The sequence below is a fragment of the Accipiter gentilis genome, chromosome 34 (assembly GCF_929443795.1).
Source record: "Accipiter gentilis chromosome 34, bAccGen1.1, whole genome shotgun sequence".
NCBI classification, from domain to species: domain Eukaryota; kingdom Metazoa; phylum Chordata; class Aves; order Accipitriformes; family Accipitridae; genus Astur; species Astur gentilis.
This window is the reverse complement of record NC_064913.1, coordinates 17,210,385-17,233,677: the sequence shown is the minus strand read 5'-3', so window position 1 is coordinate 17,233,677 and position 23,293 is coordinate 17,210,385. Positions and strand designations below refer to the sequence as shown.

Sequence of the window (23,293 nt, the reverse complement as noted above, 5' to 3'; positions counted from 1 at the left end):
GTTGCATGTAGCAACTGGATGCTGCAGGGTGGGATGGAGCCTATGAGTGAAGTCATTGCTTTCCACTGTCAACTCCAACAGCCATTGCTTGTGCATGTTTGTGAGGTGGATGGGTAATGAGTTCCTCAAAGGATATTGCTTGCTGAACTTTCTCTTTGTATGTGTGATCTCATCACCAGTTCAGAGTCTGAATTATATTACAGTGAAGCTGAGGATGAATGAAGTAATTCATGCTCTGTCATATAGCCTTGCTAAACACATTTTTATAGCTGATGCTAAAAGGCAATGCACTCTTTTTGCTCATATCATGCTAATTCATTAGTAGCAGAATGTTGTAGTTAAATCTTATTATTGAATGCCAAATGCAGCTCTTTAAATATAAGTAACTGTCTGCTGACTTGTGCATACAGACTCTTCCAATACGACAAATGAATTTGGCTGCAGTACTGCATCTTTTCTGAATGAATAGTTTTCCTTTTTACACAACACAGCTATACTGCAAATTCAATAAGCTCTAAAAATACCTCAAAGTAAACTACAGTTGTCTATATAAATGGACAAAGTCCATAATATCATGCAGAACCATTAAATTTTTATTACTTGCTCATTTACTGACTGATTCACAAAATTCTGTCAGTCATAATGGCTATTCTGGTCAACTGGGAGGTTTGAGTAGAAAGGCAATAATGGAGACTATAGTGGGCTCTGGAATTAATTTGCAGTATCCAACAGCAGCCACTCTTATCTCCCTAATCCAGAAGGCTCTGGAATGACAAATGTCTTCAAGCACTTCACTCAGTGCCTTAGTACACACTGGTTTAAAGGAAACTCATACATCTTATCAGGGCCTGAGATAAAAAGTCACATCACACAAGTATCCTTGACCTGTGTTTCTGTGCTAACAATGATTGCTTTTAAAAATAGATGCAACGTTTCTGCTCTAGCTTCTGCAGATTGATTATTACAACCTGACCAAGTTCTATGGCACTGTGAAGATAGACACCATGATCTTTGGGGTGATTGAGTACTGCGAAAGAGGTTCTCTGCGGGTAAAGAATTTTGGAGCTCTCCTTCCACCCCCAAATTATCAAATTTCAAACTAAGAAACAAAATCCACATCTCTGTCTCTGGCCTTGATGCTGCAGCCATGGATGGAGCAAGTGGTGGCAGATTTCTGACTCAAGTTCCCTCTCCCTTGCTCGGTTCCCTCCAGCCTTCCCCAGGTGCTGCTGCAGCTGCCATCAGTTTGATGGTTCTCAGCAGCCAGAGGATAAGGTGAGGTGCAAGCAAGGAAAAGTACAGGCAGAGCTCTGCCCAGGCAACAGCAACAGCCAGTATTTGTATTGTGTCCCCTGTTGGGAGCATATAGGATATAACTTGTTCTTTATTTTCCAGGCTGTAGCTGTTGTCTCTGTTGATGTCCTTGTTGACCCCATAGTGCCCCCAGAGTGTGAAAGAATAGAGAAAAGGATATATTCCATATGAATAGGGGACAAACAGTTTGAGGATGGAATATGGCAAATCCTGTGCTGTAAGGGACAACAGCCTTTCATTTCTGTTTATAAAAAGAAATGGTAAATTGATGCCTGGCAAGCGTTATGGAAAGACTGACCATTTATTACTACCAATATTATTTCAGCACTGATCATGAAGTAATGGTGGCATCAGGTCTTCTGCGGGCGCACATGGTCTCTGATTCTGAGTTCATAGAAAGACTCTCATCAGTAGCAGTAGTCTCTGGAACAAACTCACAGCAAGGCAGCAAAATAACAGCTCTGTCTCTAGTTCTTTTCTTGTAAACTGGCACACTCATGGAGGTTTACTTTTAGCAATGGAAATCGTAGTGGCTGGAGGAACTGTAAATGACTGGCACTTTAAGATAAAGGAACAGTCTAGTTTGAACTTACAAGGTCATGAGTAAATTGGTAGGAAATGGACTGTGAGCACAAACCATAGGAATTCCTTTCCCTTCCTCTTGCCCATTTCTGTCTCAGCTCTTTTGCTTTATTAAAGACCCAGCTTTAAAAGCAAATTCACTATTTACCTTTAATTACACAAAACCCTCTTTTCTGGAGTCCTCAATTTTCTAGCTCTGTGTAAACCTAAAATATATTTCATATTCCCTGTTTTCTGAGTCAACTCCTGCTCTAGTGCACGTACTCCCCATAAAAAATGAAGGGCTACCTCTTTCAGTCTCTGGTTGAAAGGCTATGTGATTTAGATACTCATATCTCATCTTCTCCTTTTTCCCAATGCAGTTTAAAACTACTCTTTTCTTCTCTTCACAGGATGTTTTAAATGATAAAATCTCCTACCCTGACGGCACATTCATGGACTGGGAATTTAAAATCTCCATCATGTACGATATTGCCAAGGTAAGCGGGCTGCTGACAGTGCACTGTTAATCAACCTTTCTGTCTTGCCAAACAGATCCTCTGGAGAAGTGAAGCTCTCGGGGTTTTCTCCTTTCCTTGCTAGAGGATGTATGCCTTTCCACTCTTTCTTCTCTGGGGATAGGTATACGGGGCAGGAGGAACCAGTGGCTCTCAAACTGAAGGGGGAAATGGGAGCCAGAGTTGGCTTTGGGTTCTTTATAAATAAATAAAATATGCCCCAAAGAAATGTTACCCTCTTGTGGTTTAACCCCAGCCAGCAACTAAGTGCCATGCAGCCACTCAGTCACTTCGCCCCCCTCAGTGGGATGGGGGAGAGAATCGGGAAAAAAAAAGGTAAAACTTGTAGGTTGAGATAAGGGCAGTTTAACAGAACAGAAAGGAAGAAACTAATAATGATAATAGTAACAATAATAAAATGACACTAATAATAACAAAACGATTGGAACATACAAAACAGGTGATGCACAATGCAATTGCTCACCATTTGCTGATCGATGCACAGTTAGTTCTGAAGCAGCCATCCCCCCAGGCCAACTCCCCCCCAGTTTATATACTGGGCATGACATCACATGGTATGGAATATCCCTTTGGCCACTCTCTGTCAGGTGCCCTGGCTGTGTCCCCTCCCAACTTCTTGTGCCCCTCCAGCCTTCTTGTTGGCTGGGCATGAGAAGCTGAAATATCCTTGATTTAGTCTAAACATTACTTAGCAACAACGGAAAACATCAGTGTGTTACCAACATTCTTCTCATACCGAATCCAAAACATAGCACTATACCAGCTACTAGAAAGAAAACTAACTCTAACCCAGCGGACACCAGGACAGACCCAAAGATGAGGGTGTTACAATGTGTTGACCAGTGGCTCTGATTAGTAAGTAGGGCCTGTGCAGTCACAAGACCTGCAAAACACACTGCTCTTTGGCCTCAGGTAAGGCATATAAAGGAAAAATGTGGTTTTTCAAAATGATGAAATTATTCCAATTTGGATCCAGAGACAGGATAAACTTTTTCTAAATAAACTGTTTATTTTGCATCCCGATTTTCTCACTCACTAGAGTGAGAAGCTAGAAACTAGAGCTATCCATTTCAGGCAGTTCAAGAGGGAAGACATTAATCCTGTACAGAAACCAAGACTCATTTTCAGTAGCTTTCAACAGATCTTTACGTTTTAGGTCCTTGTGGTAGGAAGACTTAATATGAACGGTAAAGGAAATTCTATTCTACATTAGAGACTTGTATCTGCTTAGCTGGTAGTTAAGGAACCTTTATAATTCACAGGTATAATAATTCATTATACCTCTACAGGTAACATAGAGAATTACCTCTGCCTTTTTTCTAGTGATCAGCTGTTCTCCTCTTCCTATTGTTGGTTTGCAGTTGGACAGTCCTCCCATTTCCCTACACACATCAGTTCAGATTTGGTCTCCACGATGAACGACTCCACTGTGTCTGTTCTAAAGAGATACTGAAAATCTTGCTCTTTATTAAAGCCTCCTTAATCCAAATTGTCACAGTTTGTTGGCCTTGTTAATGACTTTCAAGTTCAGTTAATGTTCAGCATTAAGTTTCATTTTAAATAGCAGCAACAGAGTTTCCCTTCCTCCTTATAGCATATCAAAAAACACGGTATTTTTAACCCTGTGCAGTTCACCTCCAGATGTTTCCTAAGAAAATAAGGATTAGTACTGTCTCTGTTTACAAGAAGGAGAGAGAAATCCCAGTCCTTCTGAAGGAAGTGACAAAATGCCCAGTGACTGCACTGGGACTGGGACTTCGCAACCTGTCATTCACTGCACCACTGGTAATGGGACATGGAGTCTGAGGATGGGCAGAGCACCGCATCTGTTCTGTGGAATGACTCCTGCGCATTATTAGCCATGTTAGTAGAGATGGTTCACAAAATCTTCCTGAAAACTTTTATGTACCTACGAATATCAGGAAACATGTGACCAAAGAGCTCTGATGAAAGGTCTGCTAAGAAGGAACTGCAGTAATCAAGCCTTGCAGTTATTAGCGCACACACTGTTGTTGCAACACTCTATTAAATAAGGGGCTGCTGCAGGATATTGTGCAAGGGATTGTAATATTCCTGCATTGTGTCAGGAAAAGGGTTCTCAGTCAGAACTAAAGCTTCAGAGCAGAGGTTACAAGAGTGCCTCAAGGATTTAGGAGTACTGCACTGGAAGTTGTTATAAATTTTGAGAACCACGTTGTGGGTTCTTAATAGGCTCTGTGTTTGCAGGTAGGTGCATAGGATAGTTGGAAGGAAAGAGGAAAACTTTATCAGGCACATGTATAAGACTTCTGCCTTCAGAAATTGTTAAGAAGAAGGCCCTGGTATAAGGAAATCAAAATTGCCTTTGCCTGCCATTTGATGCTGAGACTGATTGGGAATTCTGCTGTAGCAATGGGTATATTTACTGGCTGATGAAAGCAGGAGCCGGAAGAAGGCGCAGCTGGAGGAAATAGGACCTAAAGCAGGCAAAACATCCTGGATAGTGTCATCAGGGCTGCATGATAAAAGCTGCTTAATCAAGAAATGTGTTCCTTGGATATAGTGTGCACACAGCCTCTGTAAATTTTGGCATGATCTAGATAGGTCCAGGCTAACCAGTCCAACAACATTCTCCAGGGACTGCATCTCTTGAGGGCTGCTTGTGTCTTAGACATACATCTACTGTGCCCAAAACTCAGCTCATGTCTCAATGATCCCTTGCAGCATTTGCTGACCCATTCCCAATTACAGGTATCCAGTATTTGGAGAGAAAACCCAGCATGTCATACTGTGTACTCATGACCACATGAACTAGGTAACCCTCATTAAAGTCTATCTAGCTACCAGTTATCATACAAGAGGATGAGCTATACATGCAGGAGTCTAAGTGGAAGACCATTCAGAATATAGATTGTACTTCATATACTGAACTACAGGAAAGAGGACTATAGGAAGAAAAACAACAAGCAGTAGGCTATAAGCAGGTGTGAGCTTAATTAGTTCAGAAGAGAGAGAGGAAACAGAATAAATAGTTGCAAGAGAGTGCAAATTAGCATACCTACTCCCTTCTTCAGTTTACACCCACTTACTGATGTCCTTTTCCTGCTATGCCTCAGTGCTGGCCCCTTCTCATGTATTGCACTGTATTTGAGTGTCTTAGACTAAATGAGATAAATTCAGAGGTTATCAGTAAAAACAGGCAAACTACACACCCTTGTATGCCTGTGTGTGTTGTGAGCTGAGTCTGAATCTCAGGAAAATATAGCTGAAACTTCATCTGCCAGTCCTCATGGTGCCCACTTCTGAGTTTAGCTCATGGATAGCTGATATGTATTGACTAGTACTGAGAAAACCATAATCAGTCCGGTCAGAAGAGACCTGTATGGTTGTCTAATCTGATCCCCTGCCTTAGATGTCACTGCTTATTGCAGGGGGCATTGAACTAGATGACCTTTAAAGGTCCCTTCCAACCCAGATAATTCTATGATTCTATATCAGCCTTAGTGCATTAGACCACTCTTTAGCCATCTGCTTTGCTGAAGAGGTTCTGCTGCAATGTTTCTGCATGAAGTCTCTTGTGTATGGTAATCTTCAAAGACAATACAGATAAAAAGAGCAATTACTCACACCTATGGTGTCCATTGGATGAACATGTAGTTGGAAGAACTTTTTTTGCATGACATTCCAAGAAATCTGTACAAATTTACCAAGAAAGCATTTATTGCAAGTGAAATAAAAACTTCTGCAGGAGGAAATAAATTTTTCTAATTGCTTGTGTTCTAATCTTATCAAAACCCAAGCTGCTATGTCAGACTTCTGTTAACTAAGAGGAAGGATAGTCTTCCACAACATGATCCATCTCCTTGTTTCTTAACATTGACTGTTCCTGCCATCTTGGAAAGTCTCCTCTGTAAAATAATATTTGTTTCCCTCCGTGACAGGGAACTGTGATTTATGCATATCCATTGCTGATGAAGGCCATTTAACTACTTGGACAGATATTACACTAATACTTCACATTCTTGTTGAATCTGGTAACAGCTGAGTGTCTCACATGTCGTCCTGCTTTCCTCCTCTTTTATTATCAACCACAGGGGATGTCTTACCTACACTCAAGCAAAACTGAAGTCCATGGTCGACTCAAATCCACAAACTGTGTGGTGGACAACCGCATGGTAGTGAAGATCACTGATTTTGGCTGTAATTCAATTCTGCCTCCAAGGAAAGGTAAAAACAGTACACAGTTGGACTCTCCTTCATGGTTTACAATCCAATGGAATTTTCTTATATTCATAGGCCAGTTGGGCCTAATTACATCTTGTACACAGTACAAAACATACAATATGATTTTGTTTCATGTAGCAGTCAAATGATATCTGAAAACACCGTCTTCACTTAAATAACACAATGAAAGACAATTATTAGAGGTAGAGAAAGAAATCAGGCAGTGTAGGTGAGAAGGAAAGGAAAGATGTATTTTCAACAGATTTCACATGTGGCCGATATGCAAGAAACATTTTCAGCATCCAAGGCCTTCATGCAAATAGCTCTCTTCAGCAGTAAAGCTGAACTTGTGTGAAGAAAAAAAGGAGTTAAGTACCACATGATCTTGTCACTGATCAGATGCACGTGTTAACACAGTGCTCTGTGATTTAATTTAAACATTAACACTTGTGACTCTGATCATCCTTAAAAAAATCTGTATGATATGCAATGATAACCTTAATGTTTTTCATTCCTTAGGTAGGAATCTAGCAATTTGTGTTCAATCAGATTGGAATAATTTTAACAGCTTTTCTTTACATTTTCTGTTCATCTCATATTCATAGGACATTTCTGTGAAATAGAGCACTCCTTTCTACTCATCTTTTCCTTCTTACTTGATCTTGAATGAAAAGATGAGCCCATCTGAAATTATGTCATCTGAAACTGTATAGTAGAGCTTGGGGTATAATAAGCACAGCACTGTGCCATAACTGCAGTATATGATCTGGGAAGAAACTGTGTTTGCAACTGGGTTGAGAGAGAATTTTTACATTCAGACACAAACATGTTCAAGACTAGCAATGAGAACATAAAAAAAGAGTAAGAAAAGTGCACTGAATGTAAATGCTCTATTCATTCTTCCTTTTAAAAATCTCATATTTAAATTTATATTATTATTACATTGTAATGTATTTATCTTCTTTCATTGCTCACAAGCAGCCTCAAAATTTCTGGTTACTAGATTTCCTTCCCTGAAGAAAACTTACTGTTTCACAAGAGATCTACAGGTTCATTGTGGCTGGATGTTGCAGCCTGGTATCATAACACTGTCTTCAAGGTCACTGTGTGCAGGTCACTGTTATGACACATCACCAGCATGTCATAACAAACTGTCATACCATGGCAGTGTTCTGGTTTTGAGGTACAATGGTGCGTGTTGCACTAGAAATACAGATGAATAATTTCTGTAGAAAGAAAGTGGTTATGAGCAGGTAATATTATGTCAGGCTCAAAGGCACTTGAGAGTTATTTCAATAGATTCATGACATCAAGGCCGCTGGGAAATAGTAGAGTCTTCTCATCTGGCATCTTCTATAACAATCTCCATTCATCTAGCTCAAAAATTTATGGCTAGATTTTTTTTTTATAGCACTGGCATCCCTTGGTCTTATACAGATGCATAGCCTATTTCTAAGAAGCCGATGAAAGCTAGCTAAGAAAAGCAAGTTCATCGCCAATAACCATAACTTTTCTGGAGGTGTGAGCACCTCAGGTCAGCAAATCCCAGACAACTGAAAACTACCACATCAGAGGTTTATCTAACCTGTATGGATGTCAGCTTTTCAAGAAAAATGCTAAAGCAGGAAATAAACAGTACCAATGGGCTCTGGGTTTGATATGGAAATAGTAAAAGGAAATATCACTATAGACAATGGATGCTCTGAGAAGGATCACCCTTTTTCAATTATTTCTTTCCCTTCCCCCTTTACCTCGTCCCTCATTGTCATATGGATCTTCAGACCTGTGGACAGCTCCTGAGCATCTCCGTCATGCTGATGTATCTCAGAAGGGTGACGTGTACAGCTACGGGATCATTGCCCAAGAAATCATCCTACGCAGGGAGACCTTCTACACTGGACACTGCCGGGACAACAAAGGTAAATCCACAAATTTGTCCTCCATTGCAGCCTTCTGGCCTTTTGGGATGGTGTAGCTGTAACCGGTCCATTCTCCACATTTTGTGAAAGGCACTGTCTCTGATAGCTTCTTGAACTGCTGCTTCTTCTGCTGTGTGATGAATGAAGAGCCTCTTTGAAGGATCTCACTGTGGGGGCAAGTGTCCTTATTCTTTCTGTAAATAAAGTTTGCATTGAGTTTTCTTGCCCTTTCTTCTCCCTCCTCACCTTGGCCACAGCATTACAGAAGTTAATGTCATACAATGCTGTTCATATTTACTGTAACATTTAAAGGCCACGAAGGTTTTTCTATTATGAATGGTGCACAACATATAATAATTCACTCATTAGGCTTCATAAATCAGCAATGTCAACACAGAACAACAAAAACTCAGCAGCACGACACAAGAACAGTTGGCATTTAAAAACTGGCAATTCAGACGTTATTCAAGCCTTTCAAAATTAACTTTAGTCATTTAACTTCTGTCAGAAAAGGCATCTCCTCCTGTAGTGCATCCATTAAACCCTATTTTGTGCATTTTGTGATATTGTTTCTGAGTGGCTAACAGCCCAGTCAATCCCAGGCATTACTATATATTAGAACTGACATAAAAGCATGTGTAGGTCTGGGATTTTCCTAGTGACAGTTACCAACAACAAGTTTAGACATTGCCTTTACCTCTGAGTCATTCTGATAGATCCACCTCACATTTGTTAAAACATCTAGCGCAGCAGCTGGACAGCCTACTAGCTCTTTTCCTGAGATACATTCGAGAATAACTTCTGGGGCATGTTCATCATCCTACATTATCTCAAATCTATGTTCATATTTGGGGAAAGACAGTATTTCACATCACCAACTCTTTAATATAAATGTGGACCTAAAAGAGATTAGAAATGCCTGTTCCCCTTCGAGCAAACCCTTCAGGACTCCATGCTTAAGATAAGGTAGAGAAAATAAGTTTCTGTTCCTTTTCCTTGGGAAGAGGCAAGCATAATCCTAATTAATGCAAGGATTTTACAAATATTACCAAAATAGATGGAGAAAGGAAAGAGCAATGCTCTTCCTTGCTCATTTTGACTTGCAAAGCAAATCCATATCAAACTATGGATTTAACTGTTGGTTGAGTAGTTACAGTTTTTTCTGTGTTATGTTACTGGTTATTTAATTGGCCTTAGACACAGTGTTTCTGGGCTCTTCTGAGATGTGGTGGCATCCTCACTGCTCTGTGTTTGACCCTGGCTGTCATAGTCACAACCTGGTTCCTTTTTTTAACTTTGGCCTGTTTCTTAACACTGCATTTTGTCATTTTAAAAGGACCGTTCCTTTCAAATAGAATTAGGTTAATCCATCCAGCTGAAATTTTTAGCACCGCCAGGTGCTGTTGCTGGAGATAGTCACACAGATCAGCATGTTTAGTAAGACAGCAATAAACTCACGGGGCCTGAAGCCTGTTTGGTACATCTGGGTTCAGTGTAACTTAAAAATATACCTGCTTTGTAAACTTCAGTTGAAATTTTAAGTTTTTCATTCAGTGAAGACATTGTTTTCTCCCCAAAGCTTTTTCCTTAAAAGCATTACTGGATGTCTAAGATATATATGTTCTTGATCTAATGGCTTTTGGTGTTCTTGGTTTTTGACTATGCAGTTTGAGTAAATGTGTTCAGCCTAGTTTCAGCAGTTCATCAATTTTCATGTAACAGAAAGGAATGAGTGTTGTTATACATTGCTGAAGTGGCTCCTCATTTAAATGTCTGGATTCATTCATTATCCAAGAAGAAGAAGCAAGAGGGCGGACCATACTTATTCAAACAACTTTGAATTTTGTTTGTGGCATCATCTAACTTTGGAAGAGAGTAGCTCAAACTTGGGGTGTCCGTTAATTTACAAATATCTAAGATAAAAAGAGGGAAAAGAATCCCAAATTAGAGTCAATGGTAATGGGCAAAGAAATATCCCTGTTGCGTGTTAGACTCATTTGGTTTTTAAGTCTCCTGCAGAAAGTCTTTCAATGGCTAGGCTATCAGAAGTTAATCTCTGCAAGTTAGAAGACATGATATTGATATTTCAGGACAACTGATATAACCACTTCTCCAGGACTTCATTGGCAGCAGCAAGGACTATGTTCAGATTTTAAGAGAGCTGTTTAAAAAACCCTGTACCCATCCTCCATCCACCAACTTAGGAAAACTAAACTCAACTTCCAGGTATTCAGTGAGCCAATTTTCTCAACCTGCGAATATGCATCAATCAACTTAACATACAATAATGGTGCTACTAATGAGAGAAAAGAAGTCCCACAAAGATGATGGGCTTTCAGAACTGGATTTCTAATGTAGAGAAATAACTAGGTCAGAGTCCTCTTCACTGACTTCTCTATGAGACAGCTGTTAGGCCAGCTGGTTGCTCCACTCTTCTATAGAAACACCTTATTCACTGCTCAAGACTGTGAAATCCTGTCACGTACTAACGCTCAATTCAAGCTGCCTCCTTGTTCCACTACTTTCTGCCACTGGCTAACTGAAGTGTTGCTAATAGTTGCTGTTACTTCTGCTCTAAGGTGTGTGCACAGCGTGGAAATCCAACACATTCCTCTTGCATGCATGACACTTACACAGATTCTTCTGTCCCTCAGCCCCCTGAAGACTTCTTAGCAGTGTCTCCACTCCATAGCATTTGGGAGACTCAAGTCTCTTGCTCCTTCTCTAGTCTGTCATTTCTGTACCACAAAGCTGGAAGCTACTGTATCTTCTTAGGGCAATCATGAACAGTGGGCATGCTTAGGCAGCCCTAGCTGCTCAAGACTTGCATCTACCATCATGATTACAAACCTTCCTCAGCTCATTGTATGCTTCCTCCAGTAAAACTGTCTCCCAAAGATAATCAGACATTATTAATAAATGTGTTTCATGCTTGTTCATGGATCCCTTTCTTCCCCCCAGAGGTAAAAAATTGCTTTTCTTTTTTAACTCCCTGCCTCTGGAACTCTTGACGTCTGGAGGAGAAGGACAAAGAGAGAGATTTTTGCTTTAGCTCTCACTTACTTTCCTTAAATCAAGTTGTGCAAATGCAGCCTGCATTCTGATGTGTTCAGAATCCAAAAAACATTCATAGAACAGATTTCATGAATAAGAATATAAATAAGCTAACAAATGCAATGTTTTTAAACCATATACATTAATAGCCTAGTTTTAAGGAACCTGAGCAACTGCAGGATGATTTGAACCGCTCTGATGAGAGTTGTATGTCTCCACACTTTTGATCAAGTTGCAATGGGCTTTCCAAATTGTATTTTACTATACTTCATGCTGAGAGGCACATTAATAATGCCTAATGTTCATTTGGGAAGATGCCATAACCATGTCTACCATGACCAATAAACTCATGTACATTCCCATTCATTTTGCTTTCAGGGGCCTCCAAGCCAGCCAGTTTTGATCTTGTGCCATATATTTAGAAAAGCTCCAAAGTTGAAATTCACATCAAAATGAGGGAACTGTCTTCAAGGCTTCTATTTGTACAGTAACTCGTAACATCTTAGGACACTATCCTCAAGGAATGTCCTTCTTATGTTTTTTTTGTTTAAAACTTTGCATCTTTTTCCTGTGTTAGAGAAACTTTACAGAGTAGAGAGCGGCAAGGGAGTGAAGCCTTTCCGACCAGACCTGACCTTGGAAACAGTGGGAGAAAGACAGATGGAAGTAAGCTAATAATTAACTAAGCCATTTTCTCGGTGAAGGGTGGAAGTCCTGGCCAAACTAGAGCCCATGATCATGGGAGGATGAAAGCTATGCACATTTTATGCCAAATGCCCTAACCTCATGGGAAAAAAAACAGTATTCTATAGTTGTTAGCAGTGAAATGGAATACAATGCATGAACATTATTTCACTGGAAAGAAATGAATGCTTATATGGTCCAACTCTTCTGACCTATTTTAGTTATCTTTAAGATGGGATGAATCATACCTCACATATAGCTCTCTCCACTGATTACATAGTCCCTAAGGCTTCTTGCTTAGGTGAAAATGTATTGCAGACATCCACATATTCAGCAATGAATCCCATTCTTTTTGGCTGAATCACCAGTTTCAGAAAAAACCCAAACTCACGATACTGGAAAAATAATTACCACAGCATTTACCTCCATGTGAATAACTGTATCTGGCACTAACTGCAAGGCTGGATCCATTTATTTGCCTTTCATTTATGTATTGCAAGTTCAAGTTAAGATCATGTCACTAGTCACCACAGAGTTAAGTTTAAGATACCTACAATGAGTGTCCTAACCATAGGTTCAAAACAGTTAGTCACACATTTTAATATGTTGCCAGTCAAGAGTAACCAGAAATGCCCTAAGAAACTAGTGCTGTTTAGCACCATTATTCTTCTATATCCATTACTCAGGTGGACTTTCCTTAACTTTTTGTTTGAAGGTGTATACACTAGTGAAGAGCTGCTGGGAGGAAGATCCAGAGAAAAGGCCTGACTTTAAGAAAATTGAGAGTACTCTTGCTAAAATATTCAGGTGAGCAGCAGAGGCTCTGTTTTTTAAGATGCTCCAAACTCCTCCTAAAGGTTAGAAAGCTCATTTTAGTGTGTAAGCTGATTATGATTTAGTCAGTGGAAAAACTGGCTGTCTTCACTTAGAACCTCTCTTATTCTTTGGCAGAAAAGTAGGCAAGCCCGTGTGTATGTGTATGTACATGTGTGTACATGAGCATCTATGCATGTAATAGCTGAGTGAGGGTAAGATGATCACCATACCTCAAATTGGTACATTGTGAAAGTAGCAAGCTGGATAATTAGAGATTTAAACCATTCAAGTAATTCACCCCCTGTCTCTAGTCAAGAGTTGGGTAGTGACTCATGTCATCCAAGTTTCGGGAAATGAATGCACATAAATGTTTGGAGGATGATTAGAAAGTTTGGATGAACTGGGTTGTGGCCATAAATGAGTTTGGATGGTCCCAAATTAAGCTGACTAGAAGTGTGGGGTTGTAACTCACCAGAAGTATTAATTACAGGGTTTTGCTGGTATAAACTTGTGGGATAAAAAGGGCCATAGCTGGATGAACCCTGTGGGGTTATACAGGCGCTTCACCTGGCCAATGCTGCATTGTTCCTACAGAGTTTAGTCTGAATTAATTATTTTGATGTCCAAACAGTGAGCTTTTTATAATTTCTCTTGGGAAATTGCTCCCCAGTTTTTAAAGCTCTCCTCATCAACAAGCCCCAACAGTACTCACATCATTTTACATGTTATATGGGCAGAAGAACAACTGCATTATGCATAACTGAATGTATCAGTTGAATAATCTTACTGCAGCTGAATAGAAAGACATCCTGGTTCAGCTCCTAAGCCTCCATCCTACAAAAGCAAAGAGGTTGCCTCTTGCCACATGCAACATGGTGTTCTCATTATGGGGGGTCTAAGATGGAGCATCCCTGACATAAAGATTTGTTTAAAGTATGAGTGGTTGTACAATACTAATCTGACTCTTCAAGTCAGCCTAGCCCCATTTACTTTCAGGGTGCTTTGGCAAGTGCAGGCTGCCCAGACAAACAAGGGTTATGAGTGGTTCATGTTACCATAATTCTGCTTCCAGGAAGTAGTAGGCTGGAGTCTGCAGGATCTTGTGAGCAAAACTAGCCTATGGGCTGCTAATTGTTCCATTGAATTGTTCTGTCTTCTACACAGGCAGCCCCAAATTATCTTAATTCTTCCAGCTGAAGTGCCCATCTGAACATTATATGCAATTTTCTACCTACTAATCTTTAGCTTCCTCTCAGCATTCGAGCTTGTCAATTACTTTTTACAAATGAATGTTCATGGATTACCCAAGGTAACCTGGAGTTGACAATATTAGCAGGGCTAGGTGATTTAAGGGTGCTTTAAGATTTACCAGCTCTAAGTGACAAGCATGGATCACAGACTTTCAATTCATATACCTAAGCCATCCAAGCAAGAAAAAGAATGATGCACCTGAGGCGCTTTGAATTCTAACTACATGGAAGTCAAACACTGGAGAAGTTTTCCGTTGCTCCTTTTTTGCGTCTTTTTTGCCTCTCTCAATGATGTGCTTCCATCAGCCTTTCTTGCTGGCTCCTGTGTATTTCTGTTACTTCCAGTAACTACCATGGCCAGACCAATGAAAGCTACATGGATACCCTGATCCGTCGTCTACAGCTGTATTCCCGGAACCTGGAGCACCTGGTGGAGGAAAGGACAGAGCTATACAAAGCAGAGCGAGACAGAGCAGACAGGCTTAATTTCATGTTACTTCCAAGGTAACTGGCCAGGAGGATTTTCACTGGCATTTTATTTACATATATCATGTGATTCTTGGTGAGTGGGGTTGGGATTAATATTAATCTTCCATTTCCTTGCCCTCTGATCTGATCCTGCTGGGGAGGAAAGAAGCAGCTGTCCTTGAGGTCTCCACCCTATGGTGGAGTTTCATGCCAAGATGGTACTGGGACCCGTTATCTTCCTCCACCTCTCTTCAAGCACAGGATCCCATTTTCCATCACAAACCTCTTTTTCACTGCCTTCTGGGGAACACATAGATCTACAGTGATCCCACATCACAGAGCTCTGTTCTGCTCCAGCATCTCGCTAGGTAGGAGTGTCTCCAGCTGGAGAGCAGGAGTGCAGTCCAACTTCAGGCTGGTAGCAATGCAACAGAGGGGCTGAAGTGGGCTGGGGCAGCCATACTGGGTCAGACTGGGCCAGATGGATGCTTCAGAGTATGGTATAGGACAAGTATTATTGATATTATAATATCGGTAATGCCAGTAATTTTGGTATTGCAATCATTTGGAATAGCAAAACTACCCTGGTAAGTCATCACTAGTTTCAAGGGTATTTAAGTAGTCAGGGTATTGCTTTTATGACTCATCTAAAAAAAAAGTGTCTGTTCAATCCAGTTTTTGAGGAAAATTTGAAATGATCTAGCTGTGTAGACTGTGCAACAAGGAATCCATGTTTCCTTCCACTCTTTGTTGTTCCTACCACTCTATTATTGTCTCCTTGTAGACAGAACACAACATTGTGCAATACCTATAATTTTCTGGGTCTCTGTCAGTTACTCTCTTCTAATATCTTCTCTAGGAACAGATATTTTCCTGGACTTAAAAATGCAAGAATATTAAGGTCCCTCTGAATAGATATTGACTGTCATGGTATTGAATTTTTGTTCCATAAAATTATCAGACTATGATATCTCATCTGAAATCAGGATGAGGTGATGTAATTATCAGGATGAAATTACTTCTGTGCTGGAGAAACAGAAAAAATATGTCTGTTCTTACTTATTGTGTGGCTAGAATGTAGGTCTACATATCAGAAGTTTCAGAATTTCAGTTTTAAATTTGAGTCAATATCCCTATTTCTGATCTTAGCCAAAAAGCTCAGTTGTCTGTGCCTCAGTTTCCTCATGGCTATTAACATACTTGGATTTTGTAAGGCTGTAGCGCGTTAATTAACATTAGTAAGTGCTTTGAGGTCCCTGGCTGAAAGGCATTATGAGCATCTAAAATGCGATTACAGTGGCAGTTTTCTGCAAACCATTTTATGTTTCCTACACAGAAAGCAATGATGTGCTTGGGTTGCATGAAAAAAACCCTTTAATATTAAACACCACTCATCTGTCTTCCTGCCTTCTCTATTTCCACAGGCCAGTAGTAAAATCTTTGAAGGAGACTGGCCTGGTAGAGCCAGAGCTATTTGAAGAAGTCACTATCTACTTCAGTGACATTGTTGGCTTCACCACACTCTGCAAATACAGCACCCCTATGGAGGTGGTAGATATGCTGAATGATATCTACAAGAACTTTGACCACATTCTTGACCATCATGATGTTTACAAGGTGATTATCTCCACACTTTTGCTCAGTGAACAACCAGGGGACACAAATCAAATTGGATGATGTGGTAGACTTGGGAATCTGCCTTCTAAGCAAAGACAAAAGAGACAAAAACAGGTCAAGATGACCTCATTTCAACATGCTTTCAGTGTGCCTGCTTGTAGCAAATTTTCTATACTAGGTGGTCACAGATTCATTAACTGGAATGCTGGGTACAGTTATGAACACTCATATACCAAAAAGGTGTCAGCAACCTTAAACTAATCAATCCTGCTGTCCAGGGAAGAAATGTTTGATCATAAAAAAGAGGATCAGATAAAAACCTTTCTGCTTTTAACCAAATATGTAATTTGCTATGTCTGCAGGTAGTGAGTTCTGCTTTTGTTTCTACAGGTGGAGACCATTGGTGATGCTTACATGGTGGTGAGCGGTTTACCAAACAGGAATGGCAACCGGCATGCAGTAGACATCTCCATGATGGCTCTGGACATCCTCAGCTTCATGGGATCTTTTGAACTGAGACATCTGCCGGGTCTGCCTGTTTGGATTCGCATTGGAATTCACTCTGGTACACAGTAGTGCTAGATGACAACAATGACAATGTTTTTGCCTTGTTTTTGAACAGAATAGACATCCATAGAAGATCTGGTAGTACATCACATGCAACTGCTCTCCTCATGAAGAATCAGGTTGAAAACAATGTACCTGGAGGAAGAGCAACAGAAGTAAATAAGCCACTGGTTTGCTCCCCCGTAGTGAAATAGCCCATACTCATTCATTCATAGCTTAAGTCAGTAGCTAGGAGGAGCACCTGCCATTGTTCCTGGTATGATTAAGCCAGTTGTATCAAATAAGCCTTCACAGATTGCTCCTTCCTGACCAAAGTGGAGATCAGCCATGGCCAGCTATACTTGTCTAGCCAAGAAGTGCAGGCCTGTATATTTTGCTTTTAGAGGCAAAAGTTCTGTCAAGCCTATGTGGGAATTAATGTTTGAATTTATCCATAAAAATACTTTTTATCAAAGGGGAACTGCAGATAGCTCAATAATCCCAAGTACTTTGGGAAATTTTATCTTTTTATTCCACTTGTTTCAACAACCACCTGAACACCAGCTGCCAGGGGAGGAACATATCAGTGATAGTGACTGAGGCACTGGGAACCACTTGAGGCACCGCTATGCACCCCTCTATAATGAAGCTTATTCTCTTTTTCTCTTGCTTCCAAACCAGACAGTTAGTAACTGTACTTTGCAATACAAAAAACTGTACCGTGTCCCTTTTATGCTCTTATTGGATTATGCAAGACTAACAGAGCTAGGCTTGGCTTGGAGTGGAAGGGGAGACCACTAGATATTTTGGGAAGTGAGGTACAGAGTATTGCCATTGGTGAGGAACGCAGAGTTCTAGCAGGCAACTGCACTGCTCTGCAACAGTGAGACACCTTCCAAACGAATAGTCTCTTAATCCACCTTTTTTCATTCTCTGCATCCCATTTCTAGGTCCATGTGCGGCTGGTGTGGTTGGAATAAAAATGCCTCGTTACTGTTTGTTTGGAGATACGGTGAACACAGCTTCACGGATGGAATCCACTGGCTTGCGTAAGGATTTAATTTTAGCTGTCAGCGTAACAGGACCAAAGGCTATTGGTTAGTTTGTGACCGAAGTATCTGTTTTCAGCTGAGAACAATTTATTATCAGCTTGCAGAAGTTTTAAAGATGAAGGAGCCCTATTTGTTTTGATTACCAATTATTTCACTGTTCTGCTGGCCAACAAAGAATTGTTTCTTCTCCATGCTTCAGTGCTGGTAACAGGGAGTACCTAGGCTGGATTGCTGGCTGAGTTCCTCTAGAGGATATGACACTTATGGGTCTGGAATTTAATTTTACTCTATGAATTGCAGATTTTAGTTCAACCTAGAATTGTATTACAGCTTTGTTGTGTAAATTTTAAGTATATTTTAAGTTGAAGCAATTATGCCTTCAACCAACTTCACCATTACAGAACTCTGACTAGAGCCAGTTTGTCTTCCTTCTGCCCAGTGTCTTCACATGTCTATTCTCTATATAGGTCACTCCCAATTATTCTTTTCCCTTTTGGCATCTAAATACTACAGATACCATGGTCACCTGTATTTCAGATCAATGGCTGTACCAGCTATTCCTCCCTAGATACAATGCTATGTAGTGGAGTCAGATTTTTTTGTATAGCAGTGTAACTGGTTCTCATTTAATTTGACTCTCAGAATTCAAGATGATAATAATTGGAAGGCCTTCTGCTATAGCACCAGTTTTCACATATACTTAATAGGATTATGTGGTACATTTCCAGGCTGAGCTTTCATTGTCTCTCTTTTTTTTTAAGCTTTAAGGATTCATGTAAGTGGTTCCACTATTAATATCCTGAAAAGAACAGACTGCCAGTTCCAGTATGAAGTGAGAGGAGAAACGTACTTGAAGGTAACCTTTACCGTGCACATGTATGAACACAGAGAAGAGGGATAGTATAAAAGTATTGTATAGCTGAGAGTACCCCGCAACTTGATTAACAGCTGGGGAACATACAGATCAATTGGTATCACAGTCTCTAGTGGTTGAAGACTCTTCTATAAAAACAATGCAGGCAATGAAGAGCTCCCCAAGTCATAAATTAAAGCAACATAAAGATGTGGAGAATAAATGAAAAATACCATTTGTAACAGAAAATTGTGGAGTGAATGAGCCTGATGGAAGGGAAGCTGAATCTATTGTTAATTTGCTCATGCTCCGATATCTGTCTATCTACCAATCCATTTATTTCAGTCTGTGACACTTGGCAGATGTCCGTACTTGGGAGCTGGTGGCAGGCAGCACAAATCACTTCTCCTATGGCATGTGTCTCAGGTCATGGAACAAGGGAGCGGGCATGCAGCTGCATCTCCCCCGTTACTATTCTTCTCAATCTGATTTTTAATCCTTTGCTGTAAGCATCAGTTACTGAAAACAAGAAAAGGCAAACATGGCAATGTGCAATAGAATATTATTTAAGTAAATTAACTACAGGAAATTGCATTCTAATCCTGAAATTGTGCTTTCTCTTCTTTGTCATACGTATTTAGGGCAGAGGAACAGAGATTACCTACTGGCTGACGGGTACTGAGGACAAGAAATACAATCTCCCAACACCTCCTTCTGTGTAAGATGGTCTTTATATGTGAAAAGGGAAGAGAAATTCCCAGTGCTTGTGCTTTAGCCTTCACTGTTTCTCCCTGGCACTTGTGGGTTTGTTATACAACTCAGCTTGCCTTCAGTAGTCAGAGGCTTAATAGTGTATGTGCATATAAACGTGTAAATATTTATGACATAGGACTACTGTGTGTGCTGAAGGTTATTTGTATATATAAGTGCTTAACAGGTTCATTTCCTTGGAAGGGAAGTAAGACTTACAGGACAAGTTGCTGGTGTGGTAAGTGCAAGAGATGGATGGAGAAATGAAAAACATTAATATTCCCAAAACTTTAGTCCTAATGGCACCTGTGTGTGACAGTACAGGGAGAAGATAACTGCAACTGAATATGCAGCTCTCTGTAATACCATGTTATGCCTGTGAGCTCCTGCGGGGGAACTTGTAGGAGGAATGAAACTTGCAGGATTTCAAGCAGTATTTGGCTAGAAGAGGCAGACAAAGTTACTGTAGTATTGCACAGGCATAAAGTCTTTAAAAATTGAACAAAATCTTACTTTCTAACACATAAGAGATAAGTTATCAGGAAAAAAATATGAGGTTGATGTCCTGGAACTGAGCTATCATTTTGCATTAGTATTGAATAAAACATAGTAATAGCGGAAGTGTTGTTTTTGAGAAGCTATGCAAAACTGAAGTCAGGATAACTGGCTGCATTTATTTCATGCGTATTTCGCATACAAATACTGCATAATTTCCTGCAAACTCACTAAATGTGGAAGTTCCTCACTTTCTGCTCTAAACTCCTGTGTACAGTCACTCTTTACTAAGAGGGAATTTGCTGATATCTGCTTTGAAATGACTGTTTCAGTACAACTTGAAGCAATTCTATTGCAAATTGTAGTTTGCTGGATACATTGGGATCCCTTATGGTGAAAGGCATAAGTAAATGTTACAGCTTACTCCTACTGCAAAAGTTTTGAATCTTACACAATGTGTCCATTGCACAAATAAAATTTTCTGCCCGTTTATTCCTATTACCTAAGAGGAAAGAGGAGGTTAAGAGAAAGATAAAGGTTTTCTCAGGACATTTGCAAAACAGAAACAGAATCAAACTTTTAATCTACTACAGAATCTTATGAACTTTCATATTTTTAATGGGAAGTCCAAGTGTTTGTCTCTGGGCTAAGCAGGAAATACTGCCAGGGCTAATTCTATGGTACATCTCTTTTGTAAACTCAGAACTCCTTTTTTTTTAATTAATATGATCTGTCGAGACTATCAGAATTATCAAATTGGCATTTATTCTGGAATTCAACTATTGAAAGTACCTTTTGAGCTTGATGTGGTTAGTGATGTTTTTGGTTTTGCTTCCTCATATAGGCTATGACTGATAAAATTGTCATATGTGGGGTACTCCAGCAAAAGCCAGATACACTGCAGAAATTTATGAAAAGCTGGCAACTCTGTTACTGAGGGCCACCTGAAGTTGAATAGTGGAAGTGCTGGTGCCAGGAATGGTGTTGAGAGCTAGAATCTATTTTGATTGCGAGTGAATCTAATTCATGCCTTCATTTTCATGCAAATGATCATGATTTTTTTCAAAGTCGGTAATGACACAGCTACAGACCTCCTGTCCAGAGACACTGATCCGTACTATCTGGAAAAATCACACAGAAATCCTGAATTATATTCCCAAATCCAGAACCTGAATTTGGTCTTGCCCACAGTTTTTATAAATAGTGTGTGAATATCATTAAGGTGAAAGTAGAATAGAAATGTTTAAAAAACACTGGGGATCTGGGGATCACTAAAAACATGTGAATCACTGAATTTTTTTTCCATCCTGTTGCTTTTAGAGAGAACCAGCAGCGGTTACAAGCTGACTTAGCAGAGATGATAACCAATATTCTTCAGAAAAGGGAAAATGAAGGATCCAAGATGCGGGAGCTTTCACGGGTAGCTAGCTACCGATCAGGTACCCTGGAATACCTGCAACTGGTCAGCACAGAAAATTCTGCCACATATCTTTAAAACTGGATGTCTAGCATGGCTCAAAAAGCTGCAACAACTCTCTGGAGTACTTAATATGAAGGCTGGAGGCTTATACTCTCAGCTAGAGGAGAAAGAAAATACCTTTTCAAGCATCCTTTCTACCATCTGACCTGCTATCAGTAAATCAAACCTCTCTTCACTGTAACGTTGAAATTATCGGGTGACTTCAGTAGGACACATGCAGCCTGATTTGAGCTAAATGAAAATATCTGCACTTGAGTCTGGAAGATAGCGGTTTTTTTGGTTTTGGTTAGTTTTTAAATGTGATAGCCTGTTCAATAATCCACTTCTGAAAATATTCACAGCAAAGCCTTAATTTGTCATGATTTTGAAATGTTGTATTTAATTTGTAATTTTTTATCTGAAGAAAGATTTGCTGTAATATATTTGAAAATAACATAAACCTATCATATGTAAATCCTGGATATGTTGCCATTTTGCTGCTTTTGTTGTCTTCCCCTGTGTCTCACGTGTTTTGTTTAATCAAGTTGACTTTCTTCAAGAGACAACACTTCTGTTATTTACCGTGGGAGATTACTCCAGAAGGTGTATGGTTTCTAAAGCTTATCTGAATCTCTGAATCTCTTGGGCCTGCAAAATGAAACTGGAAATCTTGCAAAACCAGACACTTTCATATCTTTTCTCCACTTCTTCTTCTGCCCCCAAACCAGAAGTGCAACAGAAATGAAGGAAACAAACTTATCTGAATTTCTTAAACCTCAGAAACTTTCAATTCAACTTTTGGATGAAGTTTCACAAAGAGGCAGAACTCAGGTTTTACTGAGATGACTCGCTCATTAACTGCCACCATGGCATTTATATTAATAAACAGCTTTAAAAAGCAACCAAAGCACAAGGGATGCATGTAAAAGAAAATCAGCATTCACACAAAGAAATAACAACTAGTGAGTGAAACTTTTGCAAAGGCCTGTTGGGCCTTGGTGGCTTTCAAAGCAGAGCTACTTCTTCTACCATTGTCAAATATCGGTCAGTATTCAAACCCTAAAACTTGGTGCAAAATCATTCTTTTATGGATTTGAACAGCGTTTTTGTTCAAGTAAACAACTGAAAATTTTTTAAAAAGAGGAGGCCAGTTGCCTGTGTTTTTTCTTTGTCAACCTAAACTGGCTTTGTAAGAACACACACACACACACAAAGAACAACCTAGGTGTAAATAGACAGATCTGAAGTGCAAAGATTCCTGGAAAAATTAAATCAGGAGGTGCTGTAGGGCTTATACTCTTGCCTAATGAATGCAAATACCTACACCCAGGAACATGATATAGACAGAAGGAGCAGAGAGCATGTAACCAACAGCCACAGCCTTCAGATTGTCTTAAACTTAGACTGGCACTAATACTATACCATTACTTCTTCAGTCTGTGTCCTAATGGAAGTGTTCATTGGGATAAGGATAGAAAAAAATGTCTGGTATTCTAAAACTGGTATGTATTGAAAAGACTACCAGTACAGTAAAAAAATATAAAGTCAGCTATTTCCTACCTTGTGGTGCCAATCATAGAATCATAGAATTGTTTAGGTTGGAAAAGACCTTCAAGATCATCGAGTCCAACCGTCAACCCAACTACCACCATGTCCACTAAAACCACTAAACCATGTCCTAAAGTGCCTTGTCTATGTGCTTTTTGAACACCT

The 23,293-nt window shown here is 39.8% G+C and overlaps 1 protein-coding gene across 2 annotated transcripts in view; it reads left to right on the top strand.

Annotated features, from left to right (window-relative positions):
• GUCY2C (guanylate cyclase 2C) overlaps positions 1-22,029 on the top strand; it is a 47,536-nt gene extending 25,507 nt beyond the window's left edge. The window contains exons 16-28 of one of the 2 annotated variants that reach the window (XM_049792377.1): positions 945-1,049; positions 2,289-2,375; positions 6,488-6,620; positions 8,399-8,536; positions 12,168-12,256; positions 12,990-13,081; positions 14,686-14,844; positions 16,233-16,425; positions 16,816-16,990; positions 17,922-18,020; positions 18,785-18,879; positions 19,518-19,594; positions 21,442-22,029. In XM_049792377.1, the coding sequence (XP_049648334.1) occupies positions 945-1,049; positions 2,289-2,375; positions 6,488-6,620; positions 8,399-8,536; positions 12,168-12,256; positions 12,990-13,081; positions 14,686-14,844; positions 16,233-16,425; positions 16,816-16,990; positions 17,922-18,020; positions 18,785-18,879; positions 19,518-19,594; positions 21,442-21,616 (1,617 nt within the window). In that variant the 3' untranslated portion in view covers positions 21,617-22,029. Of the gene's footprint in view, positions 1-944; positions 1,050-2,288; positions 2,376-6,487; positions 6,621-8,398; positions 8,537-12,167; positions 12,257-12,989; positions 13,082-14,685; positions 14,845-16,232; positions 16,426-16,815; positions 16,991-17,047; positions 17,150-17,921; positions 18,021-18,784; positions 18,880-19,517; positions 19,595-21,441 lie in introns of those variants that run through there. The other variant, XM_049792378.1, reaches the window with a different exon arrangement.
• Positions 22,030-23,293: the final 1,264 nt, after the last annotated feature.